General features: G+C 40.3%; 1 protein-coding gene and 1 pseudogene across 1 annotated transcript in view; both read right to left on the bottom strand.

Moving 5' to 3' along the window:
• Positions 1-1,219: 1,219 nt before the first annotated feature.
• LOC104166069 lies at positions 1,220-18,971 on the bottom strand (annotated as a pseudogene).
• A 3,796-nt stretch (positions 18,972-22,767) lies between these two features.
• LOC104166059 (collagen alpha-4(VI) chain-like) overlaps positions 22,768-27,594 on the bottom strand; it is a 50,504-nt gene continuing 45,677 nt past the window's right edge. The window contains 4 exon segments of the mRNA XM_009705870.1: positions 22,768-22,940; positions 24,776-25,047; positions 25,258-25,351; positions 26,235-26,906. Of these exon segments, the coding sequence (XP_009704172.1) occupies positions 22,768-22,940; positions 24,776-25,047; positions 25,258-25,351; positions 26,235-26,906 (1,211 nt within the window).

Raw genomic sequence — 27,594 nt, 5'->3', positions numbered from 1 at the left:
AGCTAAGTAGGCAGGAGCCTCTGGAATCTGTCATTTCCAAGCCTCAAGTACATTATCTAAAATGAAACTTTAGGTCTCTAAATCATTTGCTGACATGTTCACCTTAAACCTATTCAGATGAATTTTTAATTTCTAGAGAAAAATCGTGGAAACAGAAAGCATATTGGATAGATAAAGCTGTCAAAAAATCCCTAAGTGCCTTAAAGTGAAAACGCATTCTGTAATTATCCTTATATAACAAATTTGGGAGTCCATCCTTCTTAATAGCAACATCAGCATCAGTTTCAGAAATTATGTCACTGGAGGCTTTTTTTTCCCTTTCTTCTCCTTAGCCCCCAGCTACAGGCAATTGAGCAGGTATCATTTAGATCAGAGGGTTGCTTGTTTTGAACATGTTGTGCTAGAGAGTTAACATAACTGCTGTAGTATTCGCATTCCTTTAAAAGTAATGCTATGCCTAATTTTTAAGATTTGGATCAATACCAAATCACTTCCCTTCTTTGCTCCTCATCGTGCTTTTCACCTGTGCTTGCACATTCATTGCAGCATGCACAGCTCTGCACAACTAGCAGACAGAGCAGGGGCTCCCAGCTCTCAATCTGCATTTTAGCCTAATTTCTCACTGCATTGAAAGTGATGGGAAAACTAGAAATGAAATGAAAGCACATGTCACAAAATGAGAAGTACTGCCACCATGTCTCTTGTTTAATTAGATGTAAGGTCACTCTAATCTGTAGTATGACAGCAAATCAAAATTATGCACTCTAAAATTTCAGATAGAAGTTTAAAATATTAAAACTAAAATCTTCAAGCCTGGGTTGCGTGATCTCAATCGATCCGTTCAAATTTGCAGAAAGGAGAACATAAGTCCATGGATAAAATAATGAGGAGGACAGTAGGGTGTGAGCTTGCAGAAAACTTAGAAAATTCACAGTATCTGTTCATGTGTGTCTTTTTACCCTTCCTGAAGGGCAGAAAAATGGGAACTACCTTATGTACCAAGGAAGGAGAGTATTTGCATGGGCAGCAAGGGCGAAGCTAAAACAATGCAAAATGACACAGGTGGTTATTTTTTTGTCAGTTCATATCCTTTATTCTACGGAGGGAGCAAAGAGAAAACATTGGGGTCATTTCTTTCAGCAATTTTAGAGAGACTGGATGTAGCTAATTTATATCACATTGTCTTCATGTGAATCAGAAGATTTTTTCTATTCTGTTTTCAGTCTTTTTTTATGGTCTTCAAGTTAGAATAATCATCAACAGTGTATTTCCTACCTGATGATCCAGATACCTGTGTTAGCTGGGACTGATCAACATTTCCCACACCTACGGCACATATATCAACACCTTTCTTCCTAAGACTTTCTGCTGCTCTTGCAGCTCTACTGGTTGTTCATCCAGCAATAATTACCAGTAAAATCTGTTGGGTATTCCCACGTATTCTGCTACCCTTTTCTGGTTGGAAGTTGAGTTTCACTTTCTCAAGTGCATTTTCAATATTACTTTGGTGTCCTTTGATTTGTTTGATGCTTTGAATTTTAAACACTTGTTCTGATCTATTCAGAAAAATGCCTAGATTGAACTCTGCTTTATAGACACCACTATACAGTGCAAAGCCAATTTTGGTATTTTGAACAACAGCTGGATCGATTACACTTGTCACAAAGTCCATAATTATCCTGAAATTTTCTTCATCTGTGTTTCTGGAACCGTTCATTAGGAAAATAACATCCGCTTTCTTTGGACAGTCTGCAGAAGATAAAGGAAAATACATTATTAATAAAGTATACAAAACATTAGTAATCCTGCCTCTACCTCTCACATTCTACTAGTCATGCTAACAAAAAAATCCGCCAACAAATAGATCTACAAAAAGGAAGTTAAGCACATAAAATGTAATGTACATGGAAATTCAGATATCTAGTCCCAGAACATAAAACATGTTCCTGTAAGCACATATGTTGCAGAGTAACCATAGGTACATTTCCCTCTTACCTACTGAGCAAACAAAATTACATTGGTCTAACCAAACATCCACAGGGCAAGGGCACATTTCATCTCAGCCTCAGGCAACCATCTAAAGAGGTCAGGTAACTCACACACCAAAAGATGCCTATTTCTCTCCATGCTGCTTAGAAAGGGAAATGACAGTGACTAGACACGACAGCTGTAGTCAGCTAAAGCTAAGTAAGACAAATCCCATCCTATATGTAGATACAAAATTGAGACTCTTCAGGATTCATAGATGAGGTGTCTCTCCGGTCGGAGAACCAAATTGCTCTCAGCATGGTCACCATAGCCCAAAAGGACCGACTTCCAAATAAAGCACAGCAGCCATAGCTACTTCCATTCAGAAAAACGGCAGAAGGAGAAGGTAGGAAAGAGTAGCCACTGCAAGAGTTGAACTGAACAAGCAGGAAACAGGGATGACTGTAATTTAAATCATGTTAATCAGAACAGATTATGTTATCTGTATTGATCTGACAGATGTCTTTGCGAGACTTTCCTTCAAACACAGTTGTAAGGGAAGAGGAAGTTGAACACAACAGTCAATAGTGAGCATACCCTTATCTGGTACTGAAATATCTCATATATTATTTGTTATATTTGCAGTTACGAATAGCACCTTACACTTCCAACTAATCTCTTCAAGCTGAGTTTTGTGTTAAAAATTCCAACAGAGTAGATGATAAAGCCTTTATCTCAGAGTACTGTGGCAGGGGCTTTAACTTCATCTTGCAATTCCCCATCTGTGATCAGGATGAGAACTTTAACTGCATGACGTGAACCACTACTGGCTTGAAAGTATTTAAGCATGAACTTCAGTGCTTCTCCTGTCAGTGTGGTGGATCAAAGGGGAGATATCTTATCAATAGCACGAAGGATGTCTCTTTTGTTGGAGTAGGTGTTGAGTTTGAACTCTTCCTTTGGTCTGTGGCTGAATTGGATGACACTAATCTGCACTTTGTCTGCACCAACATCTGTTCTGTTCACCAGCTCGCTCATGAAATTTTTAATTTTCAGAAAAATTTTCATTTCCAACACTTGCAGAGCTGTCCACTAGAAACATGACATCAGCTTTCACTTCTTTGCAGACTGTCAAGAGAAAAAGATTTTTAAGCTTAGGGTTTTTTAGATATTTTTTTTTTTTGAGAAAAAAAACCCCATAAACAAGTTAGAATAACCTCAGAAAAAGAAAAGAAAGGAAAAAAATTCAGCATAAGCCTTTTCAAAGCCTAGATTTTATTAGTTCATTGATAAGTTATGACTGCAACTGCAATACTTTACCCCCTCAGATCTGAACAAAGGCATTATTAACTTCATCAGTTGCAATTCAATCAGTCAGCATTAAATCACAGCCAAGCAACTGAAGCAGCATCTTAAGATCAGCAAGAAATTTCTAAAATAAAAATCTAAAGCCTGTGGCTGGTCAAGTTTTGGAGCCTGAGAAACCTGAAAATTTTCTCTTAATTTCAGTGAGGTAAGAAACAGCAACTTGTTTTACAGAAAGAGCCAAACAGTAGATAGATACTAATTGACAGCCCTCACACTGGTGGGTCACATTTAAGCACATTTTTTCATGAATGTTTTATAGGGTTGTAAGAAATAAACCGGGGAAGGCAGTATTAGCAAAACACAATGTTTGCTTGTTTTCTGGTGAATGCTGACCAAAAAGCTACCGTTTGGAGACTACTTATTTCTACATCATTACTTTAAGGTGTAAAATTGTCTTATTTTGAGTTCTGTACATCTCAATTCTGGAATCCTATTTGAAGCGTATGCTGTGCCCATCTACACCTGACAAAAAAGAGACTGGCTGGTTTGCAATAAGGAAAACAGCAGGCTCAATAGCTAGCCTTAAGAAAGATAAGTTCAAAATCAGATACATTGACAGACCTAGTTGCTCTACAGTGATATGGGGGTTTTGGGTGTCTTTGACATTGGTAGCTCAATTTCATAGACTCATAATCATAGAAAGGTTTGGGTTGGAAGGGCCCTTTAAAGATCATCTAGTCCAACCTCCTGCCATGGGCAGGGACATCTTTTACTAGATCATGTTCCTCAAATCCCTGAGCAATCTGACCTTGAACACTTCTAAAGATGAGGCATCCACAACTTCTCTGGGCAACCAGAGAATAAAGTCTGTAAATATAGACAAGGGATGCTTGCTATTTTCTGGAAATAAGACCTTTTCGTTATGTTTGCCGATATTTAAGCTACACAAAAATCACGACCACCCTCTGAAAACTTGAAATGACTGACAGTGAAATTGTTCAAGCCAGAAAAAAAGTGTATCTTACATTAGTCATCAGAAGGAATCTGGTTATTTTCTGTGTTGTCAGGACAAAGTGAAAGCATGGCCTTACCTTCTGTGGTACAGATCTCTTGGACAACTCCATTTTTAATGTCTTTCAGCAATTCAAAATCATGTACAAAGTACACTCTGTTTTTCACTCCTGCAGCCTCATAAAGCTCAGTTATATTAGCTTCCCTCACACCAATGGCATAAATGTTAATCTGGTCTTCCCTAAGTTCAATGGCTGGTTCCTTCATGCTGTCCTGGGAGTCTCCATCTGTGAGAAAAACTAGATGGCAAGGCACTGTAACTTCTAGCTGCCTCCTGGCCTTTTCAAACAACAGCTACATGTAAGCTAGTGCTCCCCCTGTACTGGTATTTCCACCTTGTTGCTGAATATTTTCAATGCCTTTTATCAAATCACTTACCTAGTTCAAACTCTGGTTCATTGAAATGCGAGAACTGCATGAGTCCAATTCGAACTTTATTCATTCTTATGTCAAACAGCCTAACCATTTCCTTAAAAAAATTCTTCATATCCACAAAATCCAAGTAGTCAAGACTTGATGAACCATCAATGAGCTAATAAGTATCAGCTGCTTCTCTGTCCAGGCATCCTATGTGGAATGAGAAAGTCTCCGTTACATCACCATTGTGCACACGGACAGATCACCTATCTCCACTCCTTTTGTAATACATGATAACCTAATACATGGATAAACTCTCCATCTGGTAACAAAAAAGTTGGCAAACTTAACCTGCTAGGTATCTTAGGCATGGCAGCAAGAAACAAAACAATATTTATCCATGACTATATGGCTGCTTTCCCCACAGAAAACAAACCTGATAGCTTGGAGTTTTCAAACACATCCAAAGTGCATCTAAGCAACTACCTCCAGCAATTCCCAGGCTTCCGAGTACAACTTATATGAACCATCAGAATTCGTCATGCTTCATTACAGAACCATGATAAACATTTAACCACTATGACGGGTGTTACTGTTGAATAAGGTTCTGTGGACCAGCAGCAGTCCACTTAATGTTCTGATAGTCCACAGCAGAAAACCACTAACTTCTAATGCTCTTAGGCGTAAATCCACTGGTAATTTTTAATAAGATATCTAAGGCTACTCTATTGTTATTACTAGCTCTGGACCAGTCAGAAAACTTCAGCCACTATATTTTGCCAGGACATACACCCCGAGGGCTTAAGATCTGCCAAAAAAACCCCCCATGATGTACAGATTCTCTGTTTTCTAGGTTTGATCAAAATAAAGGGTAGACTGACTGGAAGGTTAACACTCCTAGGGAAATCTCATTCAGATGTAGCATCTTCCAACAGATCAAGCTCTAATGGTGCCTTAGTAGGTTTTTAAACTTATGCTCTAACAGGAACAGTTGATGTTTCTGCCAGTGTTAGTCCTTCCTATTAAATAATGGTACAAATAAACAGGCTTTTAATACTACTGAACTTTAGCAGTATGCTAATGAGTGCAATGTGTATCCATGTTCAACTTTAAATAGAAATTCCTCTTCTCAAAGACTCAAACTGAAAAGTTCAGTTTGAAAACATGAGAAGGTTCTCAAAACCTCAACCATAGTTGAGGATAATCTTCAGTTAAAACCCCTTAACCCGGAAAGAACCAAAGTTATTTGGAAACCTTTGCCTGTTTTGAATCTCTTTTCTTTCAGAGTGAACATAGAGCTTGTTTTTTATTTGATTTGAGAGCTTCCTTTAAAAAATTGTATTTTGCCTTCGCAGATCAGAAAACACCTTGAGACTGGTAACATACTGCTCTTGAGGTTAAGAGGCTCGCTGGACCAGCTGTTGATCAGAAGCATCTTCAATACCTATGGCAAACACTGTCATGCCACTTCTCTGCAGAAGAGCAGCAACATCACTCACATTGTCCTGAGAGAGTCTGCAGGTAACTAAAACAGCTGTTTGCTCTATCCCTTGCTTCCTTTTGCTCCCAGCGCTTTCAGTAAAGAGTTTTAGCCTTGAGACATTAATAGCTGTACCAGTGTTGGCTTTTCCTGACCCAGCAGAAAGGTTCTGTATTATCTGCAGAATCTCAGCTTTCTTTGTGTCTGTATTCAGATGAGACAGCACTTCTCCATCAGTGCACATCACCAGGCCAATTCTTACGCATTTCTCCTTCATGTCAAATGAGGATGTTCGGTTTTGCAGGAATTCTTTAATTCTTCAACATGACTTTGAAGTACCATGATCAACTATAAACACAATGTCTTTCTCCGTCACATACTGCAGTGGAAAAAGGATGAGAATAAAGCAATGTTAGTGGCCATCTTCTATGCTATTTCTATAATTAAGTCTGTTGTGGGTTTTTTTCCTAAGGCAAGGTTTTCTGCTTTATTTTAAAGTAAAATAAGTTTGTAAAAATGTTTTTTAGCCAAAGATGACAAGCTACTGGAAGACAAATTGATAAAACCTCATTTTAAGTTAACATAAATGAGTAAAAATCAGAAAAGCTAGGAGACATAATAGCAGATGCGTTCACGGTTTTTATATGAAGCATATTCTTGTAACTCTTGCCTGTATTTTCTAGTGTATTGGATCCAGAAGATACATATGTAAGGATATTGGCTGGATCTTGCATGCTAAAAATCTTTAAGTGCAGGGGGTTTTTAATTATTTTTTTAATCAGTCATTGATATATTAAGAAAAATCCCAATATACAAACCTATTTTCAATGCTATATGAAAAGTGTAAGTTTCTCAGCTGTAACATTAAGGATTTTATGAGAGAGAGTCTAACATAATCCCTTTAATTCACATTTGCTGAAAGTCCTCAAAGACTAATTAATTTACTAATTGTGGTGAAGGGTCCATAGCCTCATAAGGAGTTGTATTTCATTAACAGATACAAGTTGTATCAATTACCAGTAAGTAAAAGCAAAAAAAGGTGACAACTTCATCTCCATTCCTTTTAGTATCAGACAGCACAAGTGCCTTACACACATTTACAAATGTAAAAGCACCACGTTTTAAAACTAATGTCAAGCACAAAACTTAATGGGTACAAGATTATGACCATCTCATCCATATTTCTACTTCCCTATTTTAAAACATGCTAAGGCTAGGCAAAGTATTTAAAACCCTGGCTAACACATTCCTATTCTTTGTTTCTCAGCAGCCTGTGTATCTTGAACGTTAAACAAGTTGCTGGAGATGAGAAGGTACATGAGGCCTAGATTGGCTAGCACCAGACTGAAGGTCTAAGTCCTTAAACATCATCTCCCACATTATTGATTTTCTTACCTTCCACTTCCTTAATGCTATCCATCTGAAACTCTGCAATAATACTGGAGACGTTTTAAGAAAACATAGGGAGGTCCCATTCCTTAGGAAAATAATAAGAGAATGACTGTGTAGCCATCAAGCTCAGTTGTTGTATTACACCTTCATGTATCCAGAGGGCTATCACTTTTACTCCATTGTCTGGTAACATTTTCAGACTCTTCCATATCATCTTCAGAAGGCAAAGACGACAGGACCACTAAAACCTGATTTCTATCTCCTTCATTAACCGGTTCCTTGAAATACCTTTTATAAAGGTAAGGGAGCGCATCGGCAGTTTTTAGTGGCTTGCAATGCTTGCGTTTCTTGCACATGCATCAACATATGCTTCTTTGTTTAATATGTGTCCAGTTCAAACTCATCCTCATTGTCCAAGACAAGTGCAGGACTGTTTTGGTTAGATTCCAGTGGCAAAGTGTATATCAATTTCCTAATAAAGTCTTTCCTGTAAGGAACTGTGTAATTTTCTGTGTCCTGTTGTCCAGGAAGCAAGAGGACAATATCTGTAGTACTTGCAGAGGTCACACAAAAACATAGCGTTAACAATTTTTAACTAAGTCTTCAGACACAGAACACAATGTTGAGGCAATAAAGTGACATAGTGCTCAGTCAGCAATACCCCAGGAACAGAAACAGAATAGCTTAAACTGTTTCTATACCTAGAAACTGGTCTACATAGTTTTTACTTTTTTAAAAGCCTTTCAATGTTACAACATTTAACTAATGGGGTTCCAGACAACTGCTGACTTGCCCAACATCTGAAATTCTTGCTGACTTTAACAGAGGCTGCCACATCCCTGATTCCTTAAGATCAGACTATAACTTAATTTTGAGGAAATACTGAGATTTTATATTTCTTATTAAGGAAATGAATTCTTTATATTACTCCTAGTAAAGAAAATGCTTTCAAATATTCAATTTCTTTCGGAATGTGAATTCTTGAAAGCAATTTCTTTCCTGTGCCTTCTTTCAGTTACAAATATCAAGGGCTTGGATTCAGTTCATATTTTGAAATACTTCACATTTTGAAGTATTTCATATGTCAAAAGTCAGCACAGGAGTTCTGCTCCAACTAATTCTTCACAGAGCATTTGATACCAGTTCTTACAGAAATGGAACCAAATTTTTCAAAGAATGGAATAAAACACACAACAAAGCTGCAAAATCCATCATTTGGAAGTTGGCAGGTTCAGAACTGCCTGTCAGCACCAATTTTGCCACCCATACACCCTGTTTCCGCATGACACAGAGTTCCCATGGGAAAAATTAGTATTAGAGAAAAGCCTGTAGTTAACATGCAAGAGGGAGTACAATTTAACATCGCCCAGGAAACTTTCAGTTTATGCTTTCCTACCTTTGCAGTGATCGTTTCGGCGACTGTAACTTTCTGTCTGTGTGATGTCTGTCTAGTACAGGATACTTCATATTTCAGTAATGATGTTTAGAGTTACTTGAGGTTTTCTGCTGAAAAATTTTTGCGATTTTTTTTCAAAGGAAACCCTACACATCCTTTGCCTACTGCAGCCCTTTCAGACAACATGGGAAAACAGCTTTAGCCCACAAAAATTTTATTGAGATTTAGGAAATTTCCATACAGCTAAAAATTAGTATTTCTTTTACTTTGCAGCTCTTACCAAAGAGAATTTAGGCAGATGGATGAAACAACTGTCAGCCAGAAATGCTCTAAGCAGTAAAATTTGCACTGCCCCCAAGCAACAAAACCACACAAGGATTGCCTGAAGTGGGATATGAGATCACTTGGCATGACCACTCTCTTTCTCCTGTAACAAATCACAACTTTTCCCCTCCTTCCATTCCTAGTGTCCCTCTGGATGGTAGAAAAACTCCAGGAAAATAATGTTTATTCCATGCAAGGAATGCATGGTTTAGGACCACCTACCTGACAAATATCTTAAAAGTAATAAAAAGCTGCCGTAGTCTTAGAGTAATATCTTCTAATTCCCCGCAAACGCATTCATCCTGTGGAACTCTAGTATTGTAAATTGAAATATGAAAACTATGCACTGTCCTAATATCTGTTAGAAATTCCCTACATCAACAAGGTCTGACCTTCAGCACAGAAATTTACTGTCCTGCTCAGTAGCCCCATGCCTGTTGACTCTCTTACAGCTCTCACTGAGGATGCAGTTAAGGAAGAAATATGGCTTGCACTAAAGCTCCAGTGCAGTCTACTGCATATGCCAAAAATTGTATTTCAGAAATGCAATACTACTTAAAAAGTAGTAGTTTAAAGAGAGCACAGAAAAGATTAAGACTACAAACAATCTTTCCATTTTATCTGCCACAGAGCTATTGCCTTAGTCCAGCTGAATGGTAAGGAGCCTTCTCCTTCATCAAGGAAAAGCCCACAGGCGGTGATGTGCCCTTTCCTTTGCTTTCTCTTCCAGCTGCCTCTCTGTACAAACCACACAATATACATTACAGGTCACACATGTAATATTGAACTAGTGCTCAGAACCTAATATCTAGCCCCAAGGCCAGCTGAAAGTATGTGCTAACTGATGTTCCTTTTTTAATGCTATGCAAAAGTTATCTTAACATATCTTAACAATGCAATATAGTCCAATTTTTCTGATGGATTTTTTTTCATTAGAATACTGAAAATGATCATCGTTCTCTATCGGTCTGACACAAAGTAGCATAGCTTAGCTTTCTGCACAGCTACGTCATTGTAATCAGGTGTACTTACCTGAATAAGTAGTGATGTTTACTTGGATAATATCGCTGATGTTTACTTGGATAATATCATCAATGATCTGTGGCATATATTCTGAGAATTTAGGCAGCTCCTCTATCACTGGATTTCTGTAATGAAATGGTGGGGTGGCCATCTCAAGAAGTTCATTACATGGAGCATCTTTTGTCCCTATAGCTATTATCTTTACTCCAAGACCCTGCAAGCTTCTGGCAGCTTCTCAAACATCATCTTGTGAGGGTGCCAATGTCAAAATCGCAATGATTTGTTACTTTTCTTTTTCATCTGCTGAGTTTTGGAAAAAGGTTTCATAAGCTTCACTGAGGACATTTCCAAATTGCACTGACCTCCCACCATTGTGTAAAGTCATTCCTGATATGATTCACCATAGGACCCCTTCTTCTGTAAGCATCCAGCATAAATTCAGCAAACAAATCATCGCTGTACTAAGCAAGCACCAGCCGACACTGGTTAGGCCCTATTGGTAGGCTGTCAATCGTATGGATCACAAAATTTTTGACGTAGGGGAGAGATGAAGGTTCCATAGTGTCGGAGCTGTCAATTAGGAGGACAACATCTTTAGGGAGTAAAACACAGGAAACTTAGTTTGCTACATCACCTTTCTCTTCTGGAGCTATAACATAGTTGGACACCTCAACTGTCAAGAAAGAAGACTTTGAAAGAAATTGTGCACCTCAGTTAACTGTGCTAGTGATCACACAGAAAAATGGATGCCCGCAGATAAGGAAATCTCTAGTCAGCTGCACCATGAAAAAATTAACCAGATACTCCATCAAGTGTAGTTTCACTTAGCAACCCAGCAACATACAGCTGAAGGACAGCAGGACTAAGTTATAACCTCTACCTTTCTGCTTTACATTTTTACACCTAAGTCAGTCTTCGGTGGTCTCTGTTGCTCACAAGATCATTATGTAGGTAAAGTTTTGCAAGAAGGGGAGAGTTCACTGTTTCACAAAAAACATGGAGGAACAGGCTAGGAGGTAGATTGCCAGCATGGGAAATGCAGCAAAAAGGGTCACAGCAAACCATGTTTACTCATGCCCAGAAGCCCTGTATGGGGGTGACTGGTAGCTACACTATCTCCTGGCATGTCTGTGGACTTGAGTTGCAAGGTGGGGTCATAGCAGGGACCAACTTCCTGCAGCCCATTCCCAGGCAAGGCTGCACTCTGGAAAATGGCCAGCCTCGCCTCATCTCAGCTCAACTCACCCCTCATCCCTTCCCTCCTCTCAGCATCTCACTTCATACCTCACCTCATGCTTCAGCTAACACCTCAACCCTCACTTCACACCTCATACTTCAGCTAGTATCTTGAATTTCACTTCACCCCCAAAATTTCAGCTCACACCTCATCTCACCCTTCAAACCTCACCTCACGCCTCAAACCTTGCCTTACACCTCACATCTCACCTCAAACCTCACCTCCCACATCACATCTTACACCTCAAACTTCACCTGTTGCCATCCAAACTCAGCTTCAGCTACCGTGCATAGAAGTTTCCTTAACTTCAAGCTTCCGGTCAGGATATAGTGCAAAAATGGTGAGCAAAGGGGTTTTTTTCCCATTAAGAATTGCATTTTAAAAAGAAATAATAAACCACCAATGTTCTGGGGAATAGACATGTGCGTCTCAAAGAGGATGAAGAACAAAGCCAGCCACATCTTCATCTCAAGGCAGAGTCCTCTGAGCATTCTCTCTGAGGGAGGTGAAAATAATGGCTACAGTCAGAAAGTTGAAGAAACTTTTTTAACCATGCATGTGTACCAGGAAGAGCCAGCTCTGTTGAGGTCCAGATGCACCCTGTGTCGTAATTTTTTTAATTTAGGGGAAAATGGAAAGCACTTAACTAGTCACCTGTTAATCAAATGGTAATTATTAATACAAAAAATATTATTACAAAAAAGTGTCTTTTGAACAGCTATTAACCCTTAATGAATGGGCATGTTTGTGACTTCAGGAAGGCTAGGTGTCTTGTATTGAAATACTACTGTTTTCCATGAAAGGTTTTCATTTTGTTTTTTTAAAGTAATCTCTGGTGAGAAGCTTTTTACACAATATTGACAGATGATCCAAGTTCTGTTGATTTTAGTGGGAGCAAGACTGCACTCTTAGGCTTGTCACTTTTGTTTTGTTTTTCCTGAAACCAGGATTATTTTGTCAGAAGTGGATTAGGGAGCCTTAACACCAGCAGCTACATCAGCAGATCTGGGAGGGTGAAAAGATAGCAAAGGAGAGTCAGTGACCTCCCAGTTAGTACTGCTACCCACAGGTGTGCAAACGGCAGGCCCTCAGCAATACAAAGGTTAAGGTACCTCAAGCACTATGCAACAATTTATTCCTAGTAAAGGAAGCTTGCCTTTGCAGACATGGAAGCAGGGAGAGTGACTGGTCCAGGGCACCGCAGTCCTTCCACCGGAAGACAAAGCTACCAAGCATAGAGATAAATCATGGGGAAATCTGCCACCTTTGCAGGAGTTCTCAGTATGGAGTCAGGCATGTCCCTCCACTGGACTCTTGAGTTTGGCTTGTCATGCATCAATAAAGCATGATGTGCCCAGCTGTCCTCTGTCCAGAGTTACAGAAAACCCTGCTAAAACTAGTTGCTTTTGGCAAGATGTGCAAAGCATTTCTTAAGTGAAGAGGAAGCAAGTAATGTAAATGTTTTACTGGTTATAATTAAAAGTTTTTATTTAACGAGAAACTTTTACGTAGCTTTTATGACAATGGCTGGATACCAGAACATGCAATTGCTGCTGGAAGCACGTTTTCCAGCTGGATTCACTCATGCAACCCAACTGCGGGCAGCAGAGTTATTCTGGAGAAACCAAGAGCAGGGTTGGCTAGGAAAGTTGATGTTCGGAACTTACATATATTGGTACATATATTATATATATGTATATGACCTGTTAAAAAGCAAGGGTGGATGGTTGTGTTGCACATCCTACTTAGCACAAAGTGACTTCATAATTTTGAAAGCAAAACACAGCTCCCTCCAAGCCCTCAGTTTGCTTAAGAGGTCTGAGCAGTTCATTCCAAGCAGCCTTTGGATGACACTACCTTGTTCAGCCATGAGTCCATTTATTTGCACGTATTATGGGAGAATTTTACTTGAATGTCCCAAAATGACAAACAAGGCTATTTTCCTCCATTGTGGACATCTGGGGTTAGTCATTCAGTAAAACATATTAACTTAAGCCTCTGTGAAAGAGGTAGCAACATGAATGGCTAATGGGGTAAAGGAAAGGAAAAACAAGAAATAAGAAGGGAAAATGTTGAGAGCCTTGAGGTAAAAGAGAAGAGGGCTTCCTGAGTACCACACGCTGGTAAAGGCTCTGTGTCCAATTAACTGCACAAACCCCTGCTAATGGTTTTGTGCAATTTTTTGTGCAAAAATTACTAATCACACTAGCTGGTTTGCTCTCATGGCAGATCGTTTCACCCTGTCTCAACAAGAAATTGCTGCATATTTTGGCAGTTAGCAGAGTTCCCACAGAAGCAGTATTTACACAGTCACAGAACCACAACATCATGGCATGGTTGAGGCTGAAATGGATCTCTGAAGGTCATCTGGTCCAACCTACTTGGTTGAGCAGAGACACCCAGAGCCAGTTGCCCAGGACTGTGTCCAGATGACTTTTGACTACCTCCAGGGAGAGAGACTCCACAACCTCTCTGGGCAATCTGTGCCAGTGCTCCGTTACTCTCACAGTAAAAAAAAAAAGTGTTCCCTGATGTTCAAAGGAAGCCTGCCGTGTTTCAATTGGTGCCCATTGCCCCAAGTTCTGTCACTGGGCATCACTGAAAAGAGCCTAGCTCTGTCTTATTTGCACCCCCCCTTCAGGTGTTCACTGATAAGATCCACCCCTCAGCCATCTCTTCTCTAGGCTGAACAGTCCCAGCTCTCTCAGCCTTGCCTCATAGGAGAGATGCTCCAGACCCTTCGTCATCCTTGCAGCCCTTTGCTGGTCTCTCGCCAGTATGACCATGTCTGTCTCGTACTGAGGAGCCCAGAACTGGACACAGTACTCCAAGTGTGGCCTCACCAGTGCTGAGTAGAACAGAAAGATCACCTCCCTCCATCTGCTGGCAATATTTTAACTAATGCAGACCAGCATACAATTAACCTTTGTGACAAGGGCACATTGCTGGCTCATGTTCAACTCTTTGCCAACGAGGACCCTAAGGTCTTTTTATGCAAAGCTGCTTTCCAGCTGGGTGGCCTCCAGCATATATTGTTGCAGGGGGTTGTTATTCCCCAGGTGCTGGACTTTGCACTTCCTTTTGTTTCTCTAATGTTGAATGAAAAATGAGAAAGGAATTCTTGAAGTCACATTTCTTCTTGTTGAATTTCATGAGGTTCCTGCCAACCCATTTCTCCAATCTGTCCAGGTCTCTCTGGATGGGGGAGCATAACCCTCTGGCATTTCAGCCATTTCTTCCAGTTTTGTGTTAACTGCGGACTTGCTGAGGGTACACTCTGCCCCATCATCCCGATCATTCATGAATACGTTAAACTGGACTGGACCCAGTACTGACCCCTGTGGTACACTGTTAGTTACTGGCCTCCAACTACACTTTGCACCACTGATTAACATCCTCTGGGCCCGCCCATTCAGCCAGTTTCCAATCCACCTCACTGCTCCTCCGGCCCACATATCGATAGCTTGTCTATGAGGCTCTGATGGGAGACAGTCTCAAAGGCCTTACTGAAGTCTAGGTAGACAATATCCACTGCTCTCTCTTCATCTACGCCAGTCAGTTCATCATAGAAGTTTGTTGAGTTCGTCAAGCAGGACTTCCCCCTTGGTTAATCCATGCTGATTACTCCTGATGCTTTTCTTGTTTTTCATGTGCCTGGAATGGTTTCCAGGATTAGCTGCTCTGTCATCTTCCTAGGGATCAAAGTGAGGCTGACTGGCCTGTAGTTCCCTGGGTCCTCCTTCTTGCCATTACTGAAGACAGGAGCAACATCTAGTTTCCTCCAGTCTTTGGGCACTTCTCCCAATTGCCATGATTGAGCAAAGATTATCAAGAGTGGCCTCGTAATTAAACCTTTCAGCTGCCTCACGGATGCATTCCATCAGGGCCCATGGACTTACATATGTCCAGTTTGCTTAAGCATTCCCTGACCTGATCCTCTTCCACCAATGGTGGAGCATCCTTCCTCTACATATTTCCCCCAGGTCTCCAGGACCTGGGATTCCTAAAGGCCTCTCACATGCTGGGAAACAGCATCAGGCCACACTACCAGCAACCCTGCAAGTGCCAAGGTGAAAAGAGCAACAGTGACTTCTTATACACCGGTAACTGGCAATCCCGTTTAAATTCTGCACATGTATTGCACCTTGCCAAGTGTCACTGTTTAAGGCTGGGCCGGTGCTTAAAGTGGATGGCAGATGCTCTCTATTAAACCCGTCCTTTCCCAGAAGGGGAAGGAGAAGAGAAAAGGGAGAGAGACTTATGGGTTGGAAAGTTAAAACAAACCTTAATAAAGCAATAACAATGAAAAGGAGTATAAATAATATTAAAACTTAATACTACTAATAAAAGAAATATACAAAACCAATATTGACCTTCCTGATGATGACTGTGGGACCACGTGCGCTGCAGGGGCTCACAGTGCTCTCGTGGCAGGGCAGGCACCCAGACGTCCCAGACTGGACTCCGCAGGGGACAGGAATCAGATTCAGGGATGCACAGATCCGGGTCGGAGGCAGGGGAGTGAGCAGGCTGACCCTCGTGATCCTCCAGGTTTATACTGAGTATTCCTGTGGGTGGAATGAAATACTGCATTGGTCAGTCCTGGGTCACCTGTCCCCTCTGCAGCTTCCTGGGGGTGCGACCCTTTTCCACCTTCCCCCCATGCGGAGTCCAGCAGAGCCCAAGAGAGCCTGCAGGAGACGAGCACACACCCATGGGCCTTTCTGCATAACAATCCCGCTTCTGCCCCAGCAACAACTACAGACATTAACTGCCATCAACTCTGAAAGCAGGCACTGCTGAAAAACCTGTAGTCAGCTTCAGACAGTGCAGTTACTAAAAACCTTAACCGAAGGAAAAACATCTACTGAAAGGAGAAACGGTCTTGTTTTAGCCAAACCAGGACATTCCACGCCTTATTCCATACCATTCATGTCATACTTGGTTCACAAGTGTTTTTACCCAACTCCAACTAATTATACATGTATACATATAAACAGACATTAGTTTATGATCAGGGGTTTCTATCTATCACAGCAGTCTCTCAGAGCAGCAGAAATGGTGTGAGATTTAGCACAGTTCATGCCCATGGGTTGTGGGTTAAAAGTATCAACGTCGAGGAAGTTACTGGACGCCACTTGTCGAAGCTAGCTCCAGTTGTCATCACCACGGTGTTAGCCTGAAAGACACTTGGAGAACACTGTTAGTGTTATGTACCAATTAATATAAAACAATTCAAAACTGAGCATTCTCACCTCAAATCGAATCCCCCTGAGGTACACATTGGACTTCACCAAATTGGACTTCACCATCCTTCAACATTACCTACCAAATACATCCAGGCCCTTGAGCAAGAACAATCCCATGAATGGGTTTGCCTTTGCCTGAAGCAGGAAAAACCCAAATGGTTTTCCCCAACATACTCCTTTCATGCACCACAGTATGTAGAAGGTCTGACTGAGCAGGGCCAGCTCAATTGATGGATCCCCTGGTGTTAACTATCCAGGTGGCTTGTGCCAAATGTTTATCCCAATTTTTAAAGGTTCCACCACCTGTTGCTTTTAGTGTAGTCTTTAACAAGCCATTGTACCGCTCAATTTTCCCTGAGGTTGGTGCATGATCGGGGATGTGGTATATCCATTCAATACCATGTTCTTTGGCCCAAGTGTCTATGAAATTGTTTCAGAAGTGAGTCCCGTTGTCTGACTCTATTCTGGAGTGCCATGCTGCCATAAAACTTGCTTTTCAAGGCCCAGGATAGTGTTCCAGGCAGTGGCATGGGGCACGGGATACTTTTCCAGCCAACCGGTGGTTGCTTCCACCATTGTGAGCACGTGGTGCTTGCCTCGGCGTGCTTGTGGAAGTGTAATATAGTCAATTTGCCAAGCCTCCCCATATTTATATTTTAGCCATCGTTCTCCATACCAGAGAGGCTTTAACCGCTTGGCTTGCTTGATTGTGGTGCATGTTTCACATTCATGGATGACCTGTGCAATAGTGTTTATGGTTAGATCCACCCCTCAATCACAATCCTATCTATAGGTTGGGTCTCTTCCTTGATGGCCTGAAGTGTCATGGGCCCACCAAGCTAGAAAATTTCCCCTTTATGCTCCCAGTCCAGATCTACCTGAGCCACTTCAATTGTAGCAGCTTGATTTGCCTTCTGGTTGTTTTGATGTTCTTCAGTGGCCCGACTCTTGAGCATCTATGTGATCTACTTTTACAGTCAGGTTCTCTAGTCGGGCAGCAATGTCACAGTGTGGCGGCCCAAATGGGTTTTCCTCTGTGCTGCCAATTACTCTGCTTCCACTGCTTCAGCCACCCCCACAAGGCATTTGCCACCATCCATGAGTCGGTATACAGATAAAGTACTGGCCATTTTTCTCTTTCAGCAATGTCTAAGGACAGTTGGATGGCTTTTACTTCTGCAAACTGACTTGATTTGCCTTGTCCTTCAGTGGCTTCAGTGACTCATCGTACAGGACTCCACACAGCCGCTTTCCACCACCGATGTTTTCCTACTAGATTGCAGGATCCGTCAGTGAACAGGACATACCGCTTGTCATTATCTGGTAGTGCATTATACTGTGCGGCCTCATGAGTGTGTGTCACCTCCTATTCTTCTGGTGACATTCTGAAATTTTTGCCTTCTGGCCAGTCCACGATCACTTCCAAGATTCCTGGGCAATTAGTATTTCCTATTTGAGCCCTCTGTACGATTAACGCAACCCACCATGTAGCATCGGTTGCATGATGAGTAGATGGAGCTTTACCTTTGAACATCCAGCTTGGTACTGGTAATCGGGGTGCCAGGAAAAGCTGTGCTTCAGTGCCCACCACTTCCAAAGCAGCTCAAACTCCTTATAGGCTGCTAATATGTCTTTTTCAGTTGGAGTGTAGTTAGCCTCACAGCCTTTGTACCCTCAACTCCAAAATCCTAGGGGTCGACCTCGGGTCTCTCCTGGTGCCTTCTGCCAGAGACTCCAGGTAGGCCCATGGTCCCCAGCGGCGGTGTACAGTACATTTTTAATACCTTGTCCTGTTCGGACTGGTCCAAGGGCTACAGCATGCACAATCTCTTGTTTAATTTGTTCAAAGTCCTGTCGTCGTTCAGAGCTCCACTGAAACTTTCATCTTTTGTGTCACTTGATAATGAGGGCATACAATCTGACTGTAATCGGGAAAACATGTTCTCCAGAAACTCACAACCCTGAAAAGGCTTGTGTTTCCTTTTTATTACTTGGTGGGGTCATGGCTGTTATTTTGTTGATTACTTCTATTGGGATCTGGCGAAGCCCATCTTGCCATTTAATTCCTAGGAACTGCATCTCTCTTGCAGGCCCCATGACATTACCTCTTGTGATGGCAAAGCCAGCTTTCAGAAGAATTTGGATTATCTTCTCTCCTTTCTCCATGGTGTTCCACTTACAAGGAAATGTGCTTCAGATCTTTTGTCTCTCTCTAACACAATCTGGCCCCATTAAGTTAATTGAGATATGTATCACTAGGTCTGATTAATATAAGATGCAATCTGAAACCCTTTACAAATTAGTACTAGATTATGAGCGTTTTCACATCATTATAATAAAAAATAACCAAATAAGCAAGGGCATTACATTTACTCACATTCATTCAGCAGCACTCATAGGCAGCATTTTGGTCCCAGGGACATCTGTTCTCTGTCGATCATCTCCCTTTTCAGAGGATTGGGCCTCAGAATTCAGCTAATCTGCATTACAAAACTTAAGCAGAATACGTGCATTTGGGTTGACATATGACAGTAGTAGCATTAGGTTTAGTAGATCTACCGTCTTGCACTTTTTAAACTACAGATTATCTTAACTAAGGCCCTCACCAGCATAAACATCACACATAGGGTTACTGCGGCAAAATTAAATTGCTCCCTAAACAGATTTATAAGTGGCATGACTCTCTAAATACAGCCTCTGACAACAACCATAAAGAAGTCACTTGTTACTTCCGAGAGGTTAATTTTTTTTTTTTTAAAGTTTGGGAGGAATTTGGGATTGAACAGGGAGGGGTTGCTCTTAATTCACTCAACTGAGCAGCAGGTCCATCTTCAGAAGACTGCTTTCATTAGAGGAGAGAATGTTATCTCACAGCAGACAGTCACATCCCAGTACAAATAGTCATACCCCAGTTTCTACTCTGTTAACGGACAGCTATTCCTATATTAATTATTTTGTCTTTAAAATGCAGGGTTTATCAGCGTTAGCACAAAGGCTTTGAGCTATGGTGTTTAAATTGCTTTCAAACTGGAGCCAGCTGCAGGAGAAGACATATGATAGCACATGCTATGTAAGCATAGCTGCACAAAGGCACCTGGGGAACAGGGTGGGAGGAAGAGCATGCCCTGACCCGAGGAGATCACTGCGTGCCACACCGTACATTAGAGATCTTTTTCCAGTTCCACCAGCCATTTACACCATAGCCAATCAAAAGAAAACCAAGGGTTCAAAAAAAGTAGGTGCTAGGTACTCCATTACCTAGAGCTATGTTCTGAAGTTTAAGCACCCACAGCATTAAAAATACAGTATCAACTCAGATAACATATGAAATTCAGCACCTAGATTTTTCACAAAAGCCTGTTAAGAGCCTAGAAGCAGCAACACCAGAATTACTAGTGTAATTCACACTGGCATTAGAACTTAATATTTCACAAAAACATTTTACCATCTGCTGAGTGCTGATGTTTCACAACTCAGTGAAATGCAGCAGCCAGAGAAGTCTAGTCAATTGCCTGCAAAATAATTCTTTTCACATGTTACCTTGTGTAACTGATCCGAATTCCTATAGTGTTCCATATGTATGAAAAGGAAGGAAAAAAAGCGCCTGCAAATGCTGCTTGCTGGACCATCTGACAGAACCAGAAGGATGAGAGGGAGGTTAGACAATAGACCCCTATGCATCCTGTGGTAGCTAGCATATTCTTCCCTTTAGAAAAGAGCCCAGGGGATTTACGCCAGGGATGAAAGAAGCAGCAAAAACAGATTAGGAGGCTTTGAGAGTCATTCTTGAAGGGGGGGCAGCTGGTTGGTCTTATCCTGCATTGCTCTAGAAACAGGATAATCAACCAGGCTGTCTGAGGTAATGAGATAGAAGAAAGCACGAACCAGTCAGTCCACACAGACATACAAATTTCTCCTTAACAAGGAGAGAGGATCGCACGCAGTGGGACTCTTCCCTCACTGAAAAACAAGAATTTTGAGCCAGCAGCAAGACTAGCCCCAGATAAATAGAGCCAACTGAAAGGCAGAGATGGATTGCATGCAGCTAAGATCCATCAGGGGACTCCACATCTCCTGGACCAAAGAGAACCTGAGATATCAAAAATTGCTTCTGCTACAAGAACAGAGATGTTTGATTTTTTTTACTTCTCCTTTCCAAGAAAAAAAATTATGTTCTCATTTTGTTCAGATAAGTAAATTAAATTTCTAAAGAAAATAGAAGATCAAACTGTCAAGCTGTCCTATCTCAGAGACAAGATTTTTGTAAGTCTCATGTAAAAAACCAACCTACTTCTCCAAATAAAAGGCAAACTCACTTCTCACGTACACCTGACTTAAGGCAGGGGAGCCATTGATTTTGAAAGAGGAGAGAAACTACTGTGAACTGGCAGCGTCTGTGGAGAAACAGATATTAGAGAACATAATTTTTGAAATCTAGATATTAAACACTGGAGAATTAAAAGCACTGTACATATTGTAGTAAAGAGCAAACCCAAGTTCAATTTATTGCTTCAGCAAATAAATAAACCAGCTCCAGCCCCCAAACAGACAGCTAAAGTGTCCTTCTTAAATACCATTTCCTAGTCACAAATGCAGGAAAAGAACAGAAACAGAGAGTAGAGTATCTCCCACTCCATGGCAAGCCTATTCTGTCACTTGCAAGAAAAACCAAAGGTGAAAGACCAATGGTTTCATCAACTCACTCCTCCCCGCTGACAGTTTGGGTCAGTATCAGATATTTTTGACCCTTCCTCAGCTGAGCTAAGAGTGGCACTGTCACCTTCAGCATTATTATAGCCCTGAGGCTGGTAGAGCATCACAAGAGTCAACTCTGTTCAAAGTCACTGTTCACAATAGACTCCCTCTGGGTGAGCTAAAAGCACCAGGCTCTGAAAATCCAAGTTCATGTACGTTCCTTAAAAGTTTGATGAGGAACTCTTGGCCAGCAGTCCATGCAAATTTATTAGAGATTTTTTATCTGTCTTGTTGTAGACAAATACAGAGAAGAATAAAACTCCAGGTGAGTACAGCCACCTCTACAAAGAGTGGCCCAAGGTGACAAAGTTATATGCACCATGACTTCTACAGACATAAAATGGGCAACAGCAGAGTTTGGGTAAGTCAGCAGAGCTCAGCTAATTCCCATCCTTCTGCAGAGTGTTGCATTTATTATCTTTAATCAGAAGATGTCCTCAGGATTCTTTCTTTTGTTCAAGAGCAACCACAAAAATCTCATGTTCTGAAATTAATGCACTTGTCTAACCTTAAGTAACAAGCAAAAGGGACCAATGCTTATTTAAATATGAGAAGCCACACTACAAGAATATGCTTACATCTGTTTCAAGAACCAACAGCAGAAGTGAAATATTTGAGAATGATTGATTTTATTCACATGCTGGATTATTCAGAAAAAAAAAATTAAAAAGCCAAGAATGACTCTATGGTAGAAAATCCTCTAAATCAAAGTGAAGTAAGTTCTAGTAAGTCCATCGTTTGAGAGCTAAATGCTTTTTGGTATTTTCTATACACAGGATAACACATGCAAATGCATCAAAACATTTTGATGTTAGTGTCTCGCATCCAATGTTGTTTCATGAAAATCTCTGAAGTATTTTTTATTTTATTCAGTGCATTTAGAAAGTGCACATTTTGGTCTTTATGGAAGAAAGTCAAGCTTCAATACTTTTACCTTTTACACAATATGCTGTTAGCTAACAGAAGTTTCTCAGTACTCAACATGTATATCAGATCAACTGAGAAACAGTTTTAATTTTATTCTCATGATTAAGTTACTATAGAATAACTATAGAATACTATATAATACTATAGAATAACAATCAAGTATTTCTTTCAACTGAAACATAGGAGCCGAGTGGCTATGTAAAGTCTTCTTTTTCAATCCCTTTTCCCCATCACCCTAGTAGTGTAACTGAAGAATTAAAGTAATTTAAGTGTCTCTGCACTAAGATGACTCTATACATAAGAATCCACAATCTTCTTGTGTGTCAAATCTATTTCTATTGCCTCCACAGCCCCCATACCAGAACTGACCACACATTTTCTGCTCTTTGTCATAGTACCACTTCAGAACGTAATTCTGACATTCTCCGCTATCTTGAACAAGGTCACATGCATCTGGAAAAGGGAAATAAGAGCTAGATTTAGTGAATTACAGCACTGTAATTTCAGGAAAAAGTAACATTCAGGGCAAACTAGCAGATGAAAGAGGTAGCCAGTGTTCAAGGTCTTACAAAGATTCACTAAGTATTCATCCACAAACCCACAGTGCTGGTGTGGCCTGAAGTCCCTTTTTTTACGATTGATTTAACCAGAAAGAATGTCTGAAACAATTAGATTTTCAGTGGAATAAATAGAAGGAATGCTAAAAGATCTTTAGTCTTCTAACATAGAGTTTTTACTCAAATGATGGTAAAATGGTTATACCCGATCTATAGGGATAAGGTAAATAAAGATTTTCAGAATGTCCCTCTTCTTTATTCCAATTTCTTCTACTGGTATCCATCAGTGAAATTTCATAAATGAACATACACAGATTGTTAAATTATCCATTATAGTCTCTTAGCCAAATCCCAGAGTAATATAGATTTAAATTGCATAAATTAGCCCCAAAGTAGGTAAGAGTAGCATATTTGTAGCAATCTGGTATTCAGTAAGTACAGATCTAATCAGCTTTCACCAATGTAAATTCATAGTTCCTCAAACGAAGTTAGAAGAGCAGCTCTAGACTTTGGTATCTGTATGACATTGAAGGGCAGGCTCTGAGAAGTAAAGCAAACTAATGACAAAACCACCCAAACTAAAGATTTAAAATGACATAACCTCTGCCTCCTAATCAACTAAAAACCAATAATCTCAAACAATAGATCAGTACAAAGTACATCTCTCAAAAGGCAAGTTCTGGAACTGTGCTACAAGTTTTTAAGAGGTAAAATGTTGGGCCAGTAATTACAACTCAGGATTGGGAATTGCAGTTCATTCGTCTGCTGTAAGTGGCTTAAGTCACTGCTCACAACATCAGTGCAATGACCGTGACTACTTCCTCACAGGAAATATTTTATTTGTAAAGTATAAAAAGTAACATATCTTCATGCTACTGAATTTTCTGTGTGACCAGAGAGTTCATGAACTGGTTAACTGGAGCACTGATTCAAGACTGTACACATCCAGTTAGGTGACGGGACCAATTCCATTTGTGCTGAGCAAGTCTTTCAAGCACTGCGGATGTATGGCATTCCCAGAGGTGCATTAGCTCTTAATTAAAGATCCAATGCAAAAGCATTGGTCCTCTCTCATCAGGGATGAAAAACAGAGGGATGGCAGCTGTAGCAATGAGCTACCACACCCAAAGCGATGCAAACACCATTGCATTCTTTCCACAGAAATTCTCTCCTATTGTAAACAAAACTACTCAATAGTGTTAAAAGAATGTTGGTGACAAATTATCTCACAATCAGCTTCCCACATCTATTGTATCAAATGGTAAATCTGGAAAGAAAAATGCATAATTAGGAAGAGAAGTAAAAACACATATATATTTTGATATCTCTGCTGTGGGATCCTGTTCTTCCTACAGGAACAGACTGTAGCAGAGACATATTTAGTCCCTCCATGTTGAGCTAAGTTAGCAGCACCAGTAACTCAGTAATTATCGTGCAACTCGGGGATTTAAAATGATCAGCTGTTTTAGTAAAGGAGATTAGAACTTTACAGTCTATTATTACAGGAAGTTAAAAATCAAAGCTAAAGTCATAATGACACCTGCAGTTCAGCTTTTAATTACAAACTCTTACTATATAGATTTGGACTGAATACAATCATATGGTGACAAAATGCTTTGGAAAATGTAATTAATGGAAATGCTTCATACTGCGTAAATATTCAACTGAGCGCTTCACAACTTAAAGTCTTTTTACTGAATTAAATGAGATTTTCATATTCTAAAATCATACCATCATCACTATAGGCAGCTCTAGTTTCTGCTATTGCCTCTAAGTTTTCCTCGTTCTCCTCCTGAGCTTCTCCATACTCTTGCAGCTTTTCTCCTTCAGCATATTCCTCTGTGAAATACTCATTCTCCTCATAATCGTATCTCATTTCTGGCATTGTGTATACAGGTTCTCTGGTGGTCTCTTTAATACTCTCCTGGACTCTACTTTCAGTTCTTTCAATATCTTCTAAACCATGACCGTAACCAGTTTCATCAGTTCCAGGAAAAGGCATCCTTCCAAGAAGAGTTAAAAAAAAAAGTAAGTACTTAAGCACCAGTATGGCCTTGAAAAAAATGTATCTGGTTCTTATCTTCTGAATACTGTGAAAAAAAAATTTTGATCCTGATTCTATTAAACCCACTTTGAATACAACTACTAACCCAAAGGGAGAAATCTTATGTTCAGAGATACACACTCAAAAAGTTTAATGGACATTTCCAAACCTTTCAATCATAGATACTTGCTGTTCTGCATCTCCCTGATCTAAGTTTTCACACTCTTCTTGAAGTTCAGGTGAAGGATAACTGTTCATTTCTTCTGTGGGGAAAGCACAGATATCATTAGTGAGTTTTAAAGTCCTCCAAACCCCAGTATGTTTAATAAAAAGCACTACATGATTTTTTTTGTTGCAAACTGGAGTTTGCATCTTTCAGTAACTAACACACCATATCTAGAGTGATCAGCACTATGTCAGAAAAATGAAAATCATGTTAAAGATCAGCTAAATGAGATTAACTCCTGAACTAACCTTTTATACTTTTGCCTTGCTCTGTAATACACTATTCATCCTTCTACAGAAACTTTGACATCTCTAAGTACATACTTGTGATGAGGATTTTAAATCAGTGACAATTTCTTTCCTGATATTCTCCTGTTCATATTTCAAAGCACCTAAGACCTGCTAATCTGCATGAACGTGTCTTGAAAAGTGAAGAAGTTCTGTCTCTGCTCTACAGAGGAGGAATAACTGCCGTAAAGAGGTTAGTGCCAAATCTGTTAAATGTTTAAACTTTTATCTGCCCCAAAGCCTAAACAGGCATAAATAGCTCAGTAAATCTGGACCTGCCAACGGTCAGAGGAGAGATGTAGGCCTAAAAAAGGAATGTAACTATGTTCTCTTAGCTGAAGAATGGTCTTTCTTTAGCGAAAGTGGAGTCAACAAAGCCATTAAATACAAACTTAAGAGAAAAAAAACTTACTTAAGACTTTGGCCTAAGGCACCATTAGAATATAATGCTGTTTTGTCATTACCGGCACTTCTACTAGCATCCAGCATCTGCAGCAAACTAAAGACAAACGACTGGCTAGCTAAATTATGACTAGAAACTGAATGACAGCGCATATACTCCAACTACCCTTTTCTACATGGCATTCCTCTTTCTTTCCATAACTTAAGCAAATGTCATCACATGCTACTTACCTTGTAGAAGATTTAGAAATGCCCGGCTAAACCTCTGAGCATATACCATCTCAGACGTTGAAACCCTGCCCAACATCAGTAAGTGCTGGTCTGTGGGGGAGCTTGACAGCTCCATCAGCTGATTGTCACTCACATCATTGCCAAGGGCAAGAGTGAACAAAGTGAATCCTTGGCACTTGGCCCCAAGTGAAATCTCTCTCAGCTTCTCTCTGTCCCACATGCTTGTTTTGCTTCCAACTATTGCAAATATGACCCTGTGTTTTCTTTGTCTGGGGGCTTTAAAGAATACATTTTCAATCGTCCACTGTAGGGCAGAAGCAATGGCTGACGGCCCTTCCAGCTGGTGAACAGACTCTTGGATATGTTTCTTCATCAAATCTTTATTGCTGTATGTGACTAGATCAAACTCCAAGGCCACAGGGCTCTGGTTTCTGTCAGGCAGGAAGCCCCTGGGGGCCTGCTGCACCAGTGCCACTCTGATACCTCCATATGATTCGTTTGGCTGTGAGGAAACAACAAATTGATCTAGCATGCTGCTTATAAAGTCTTTGGCTCTCTGAAACTCTTCACTGCTGATGCTGCGAGAGCTGTCCATGATGTAAGTGATATCCATATCCATCAGAACAGGGGGAGAAGAGGGCACCTCGCAGTTGGTACTTGGTTTGCATTTATCTAGAGAGGAAGAGCCAATAGGCAGCAAATTATTTAGCAATACAACAAAAGCAATAGTTTAGAAAAAAATTCACAGTCCTAGTCATCTATTTTATTTTTCTTAAACTTTTATTTAAAAAATAAATCCATTTGGCAACTTGAAATCTTGTTGTTCTAGTAAGGAATAACAGATGAGTCTTGCTGAACAAGGTCTTGAGATACCGTGGGAAATTCTTCGGGCATGAGAACAAGAAATGTTCATAAATGTTCATAAAACTTAACAGATAAGAGTTCCCTTGAGGAATTTTCTTCTGTCAAAATGTAAACATTGTAAACGATGCTGAAGCAAACTCTACTTTTGATCTCAGACCATTGTTCAGCATCTGGAAATACTATCATTTAGTAGCTTCTCCTCCTCTCACAATGTAGAATTTACAGTAAATGAGCCTGGTTTCCCAGAATCATAATGCTATTTCAAGTGCATTTCTGTTAAAAAGGAAATGCCAAACACAATAAATCACTTCACACGGCTGAGAGAGCAACTAATTAAACAGCTTTTGTAGTTTTGAGATTCTAATTCTTACCATCCACTGAAGGGGAAATTCAAATTGCAACTTCTCAGCAGTGGCAATATGTGACCAAGGAATGATCTGGCATGGAGAGCAAGAAGGCCCAATTGCAGAAGGGGTTAAACTGCCTGGAAGCAGGA

This window comes from Cariama cristata, unplaced genomic scaffold, assembly GCF_000690535.1.
Source record: "Cariama cristata isolate BGI_N322 unplaced genomic scaffold, ASM69053v1 scaffold8230, whole genome shotgun sequence".
In the NCBI taxonomy this organism is placed as follows: domain Eukaryota; kingdom Metazoa; phylum Chordata; class Aves; order Cariamiformes; family Cariamidae; genus Cariama; species Cariama cristata.
The sequence above is the reverse complement of the archived record's forward strand: the minus strand, read 5'-3'. Positions and strand labels throughout refer to the sequence as shown.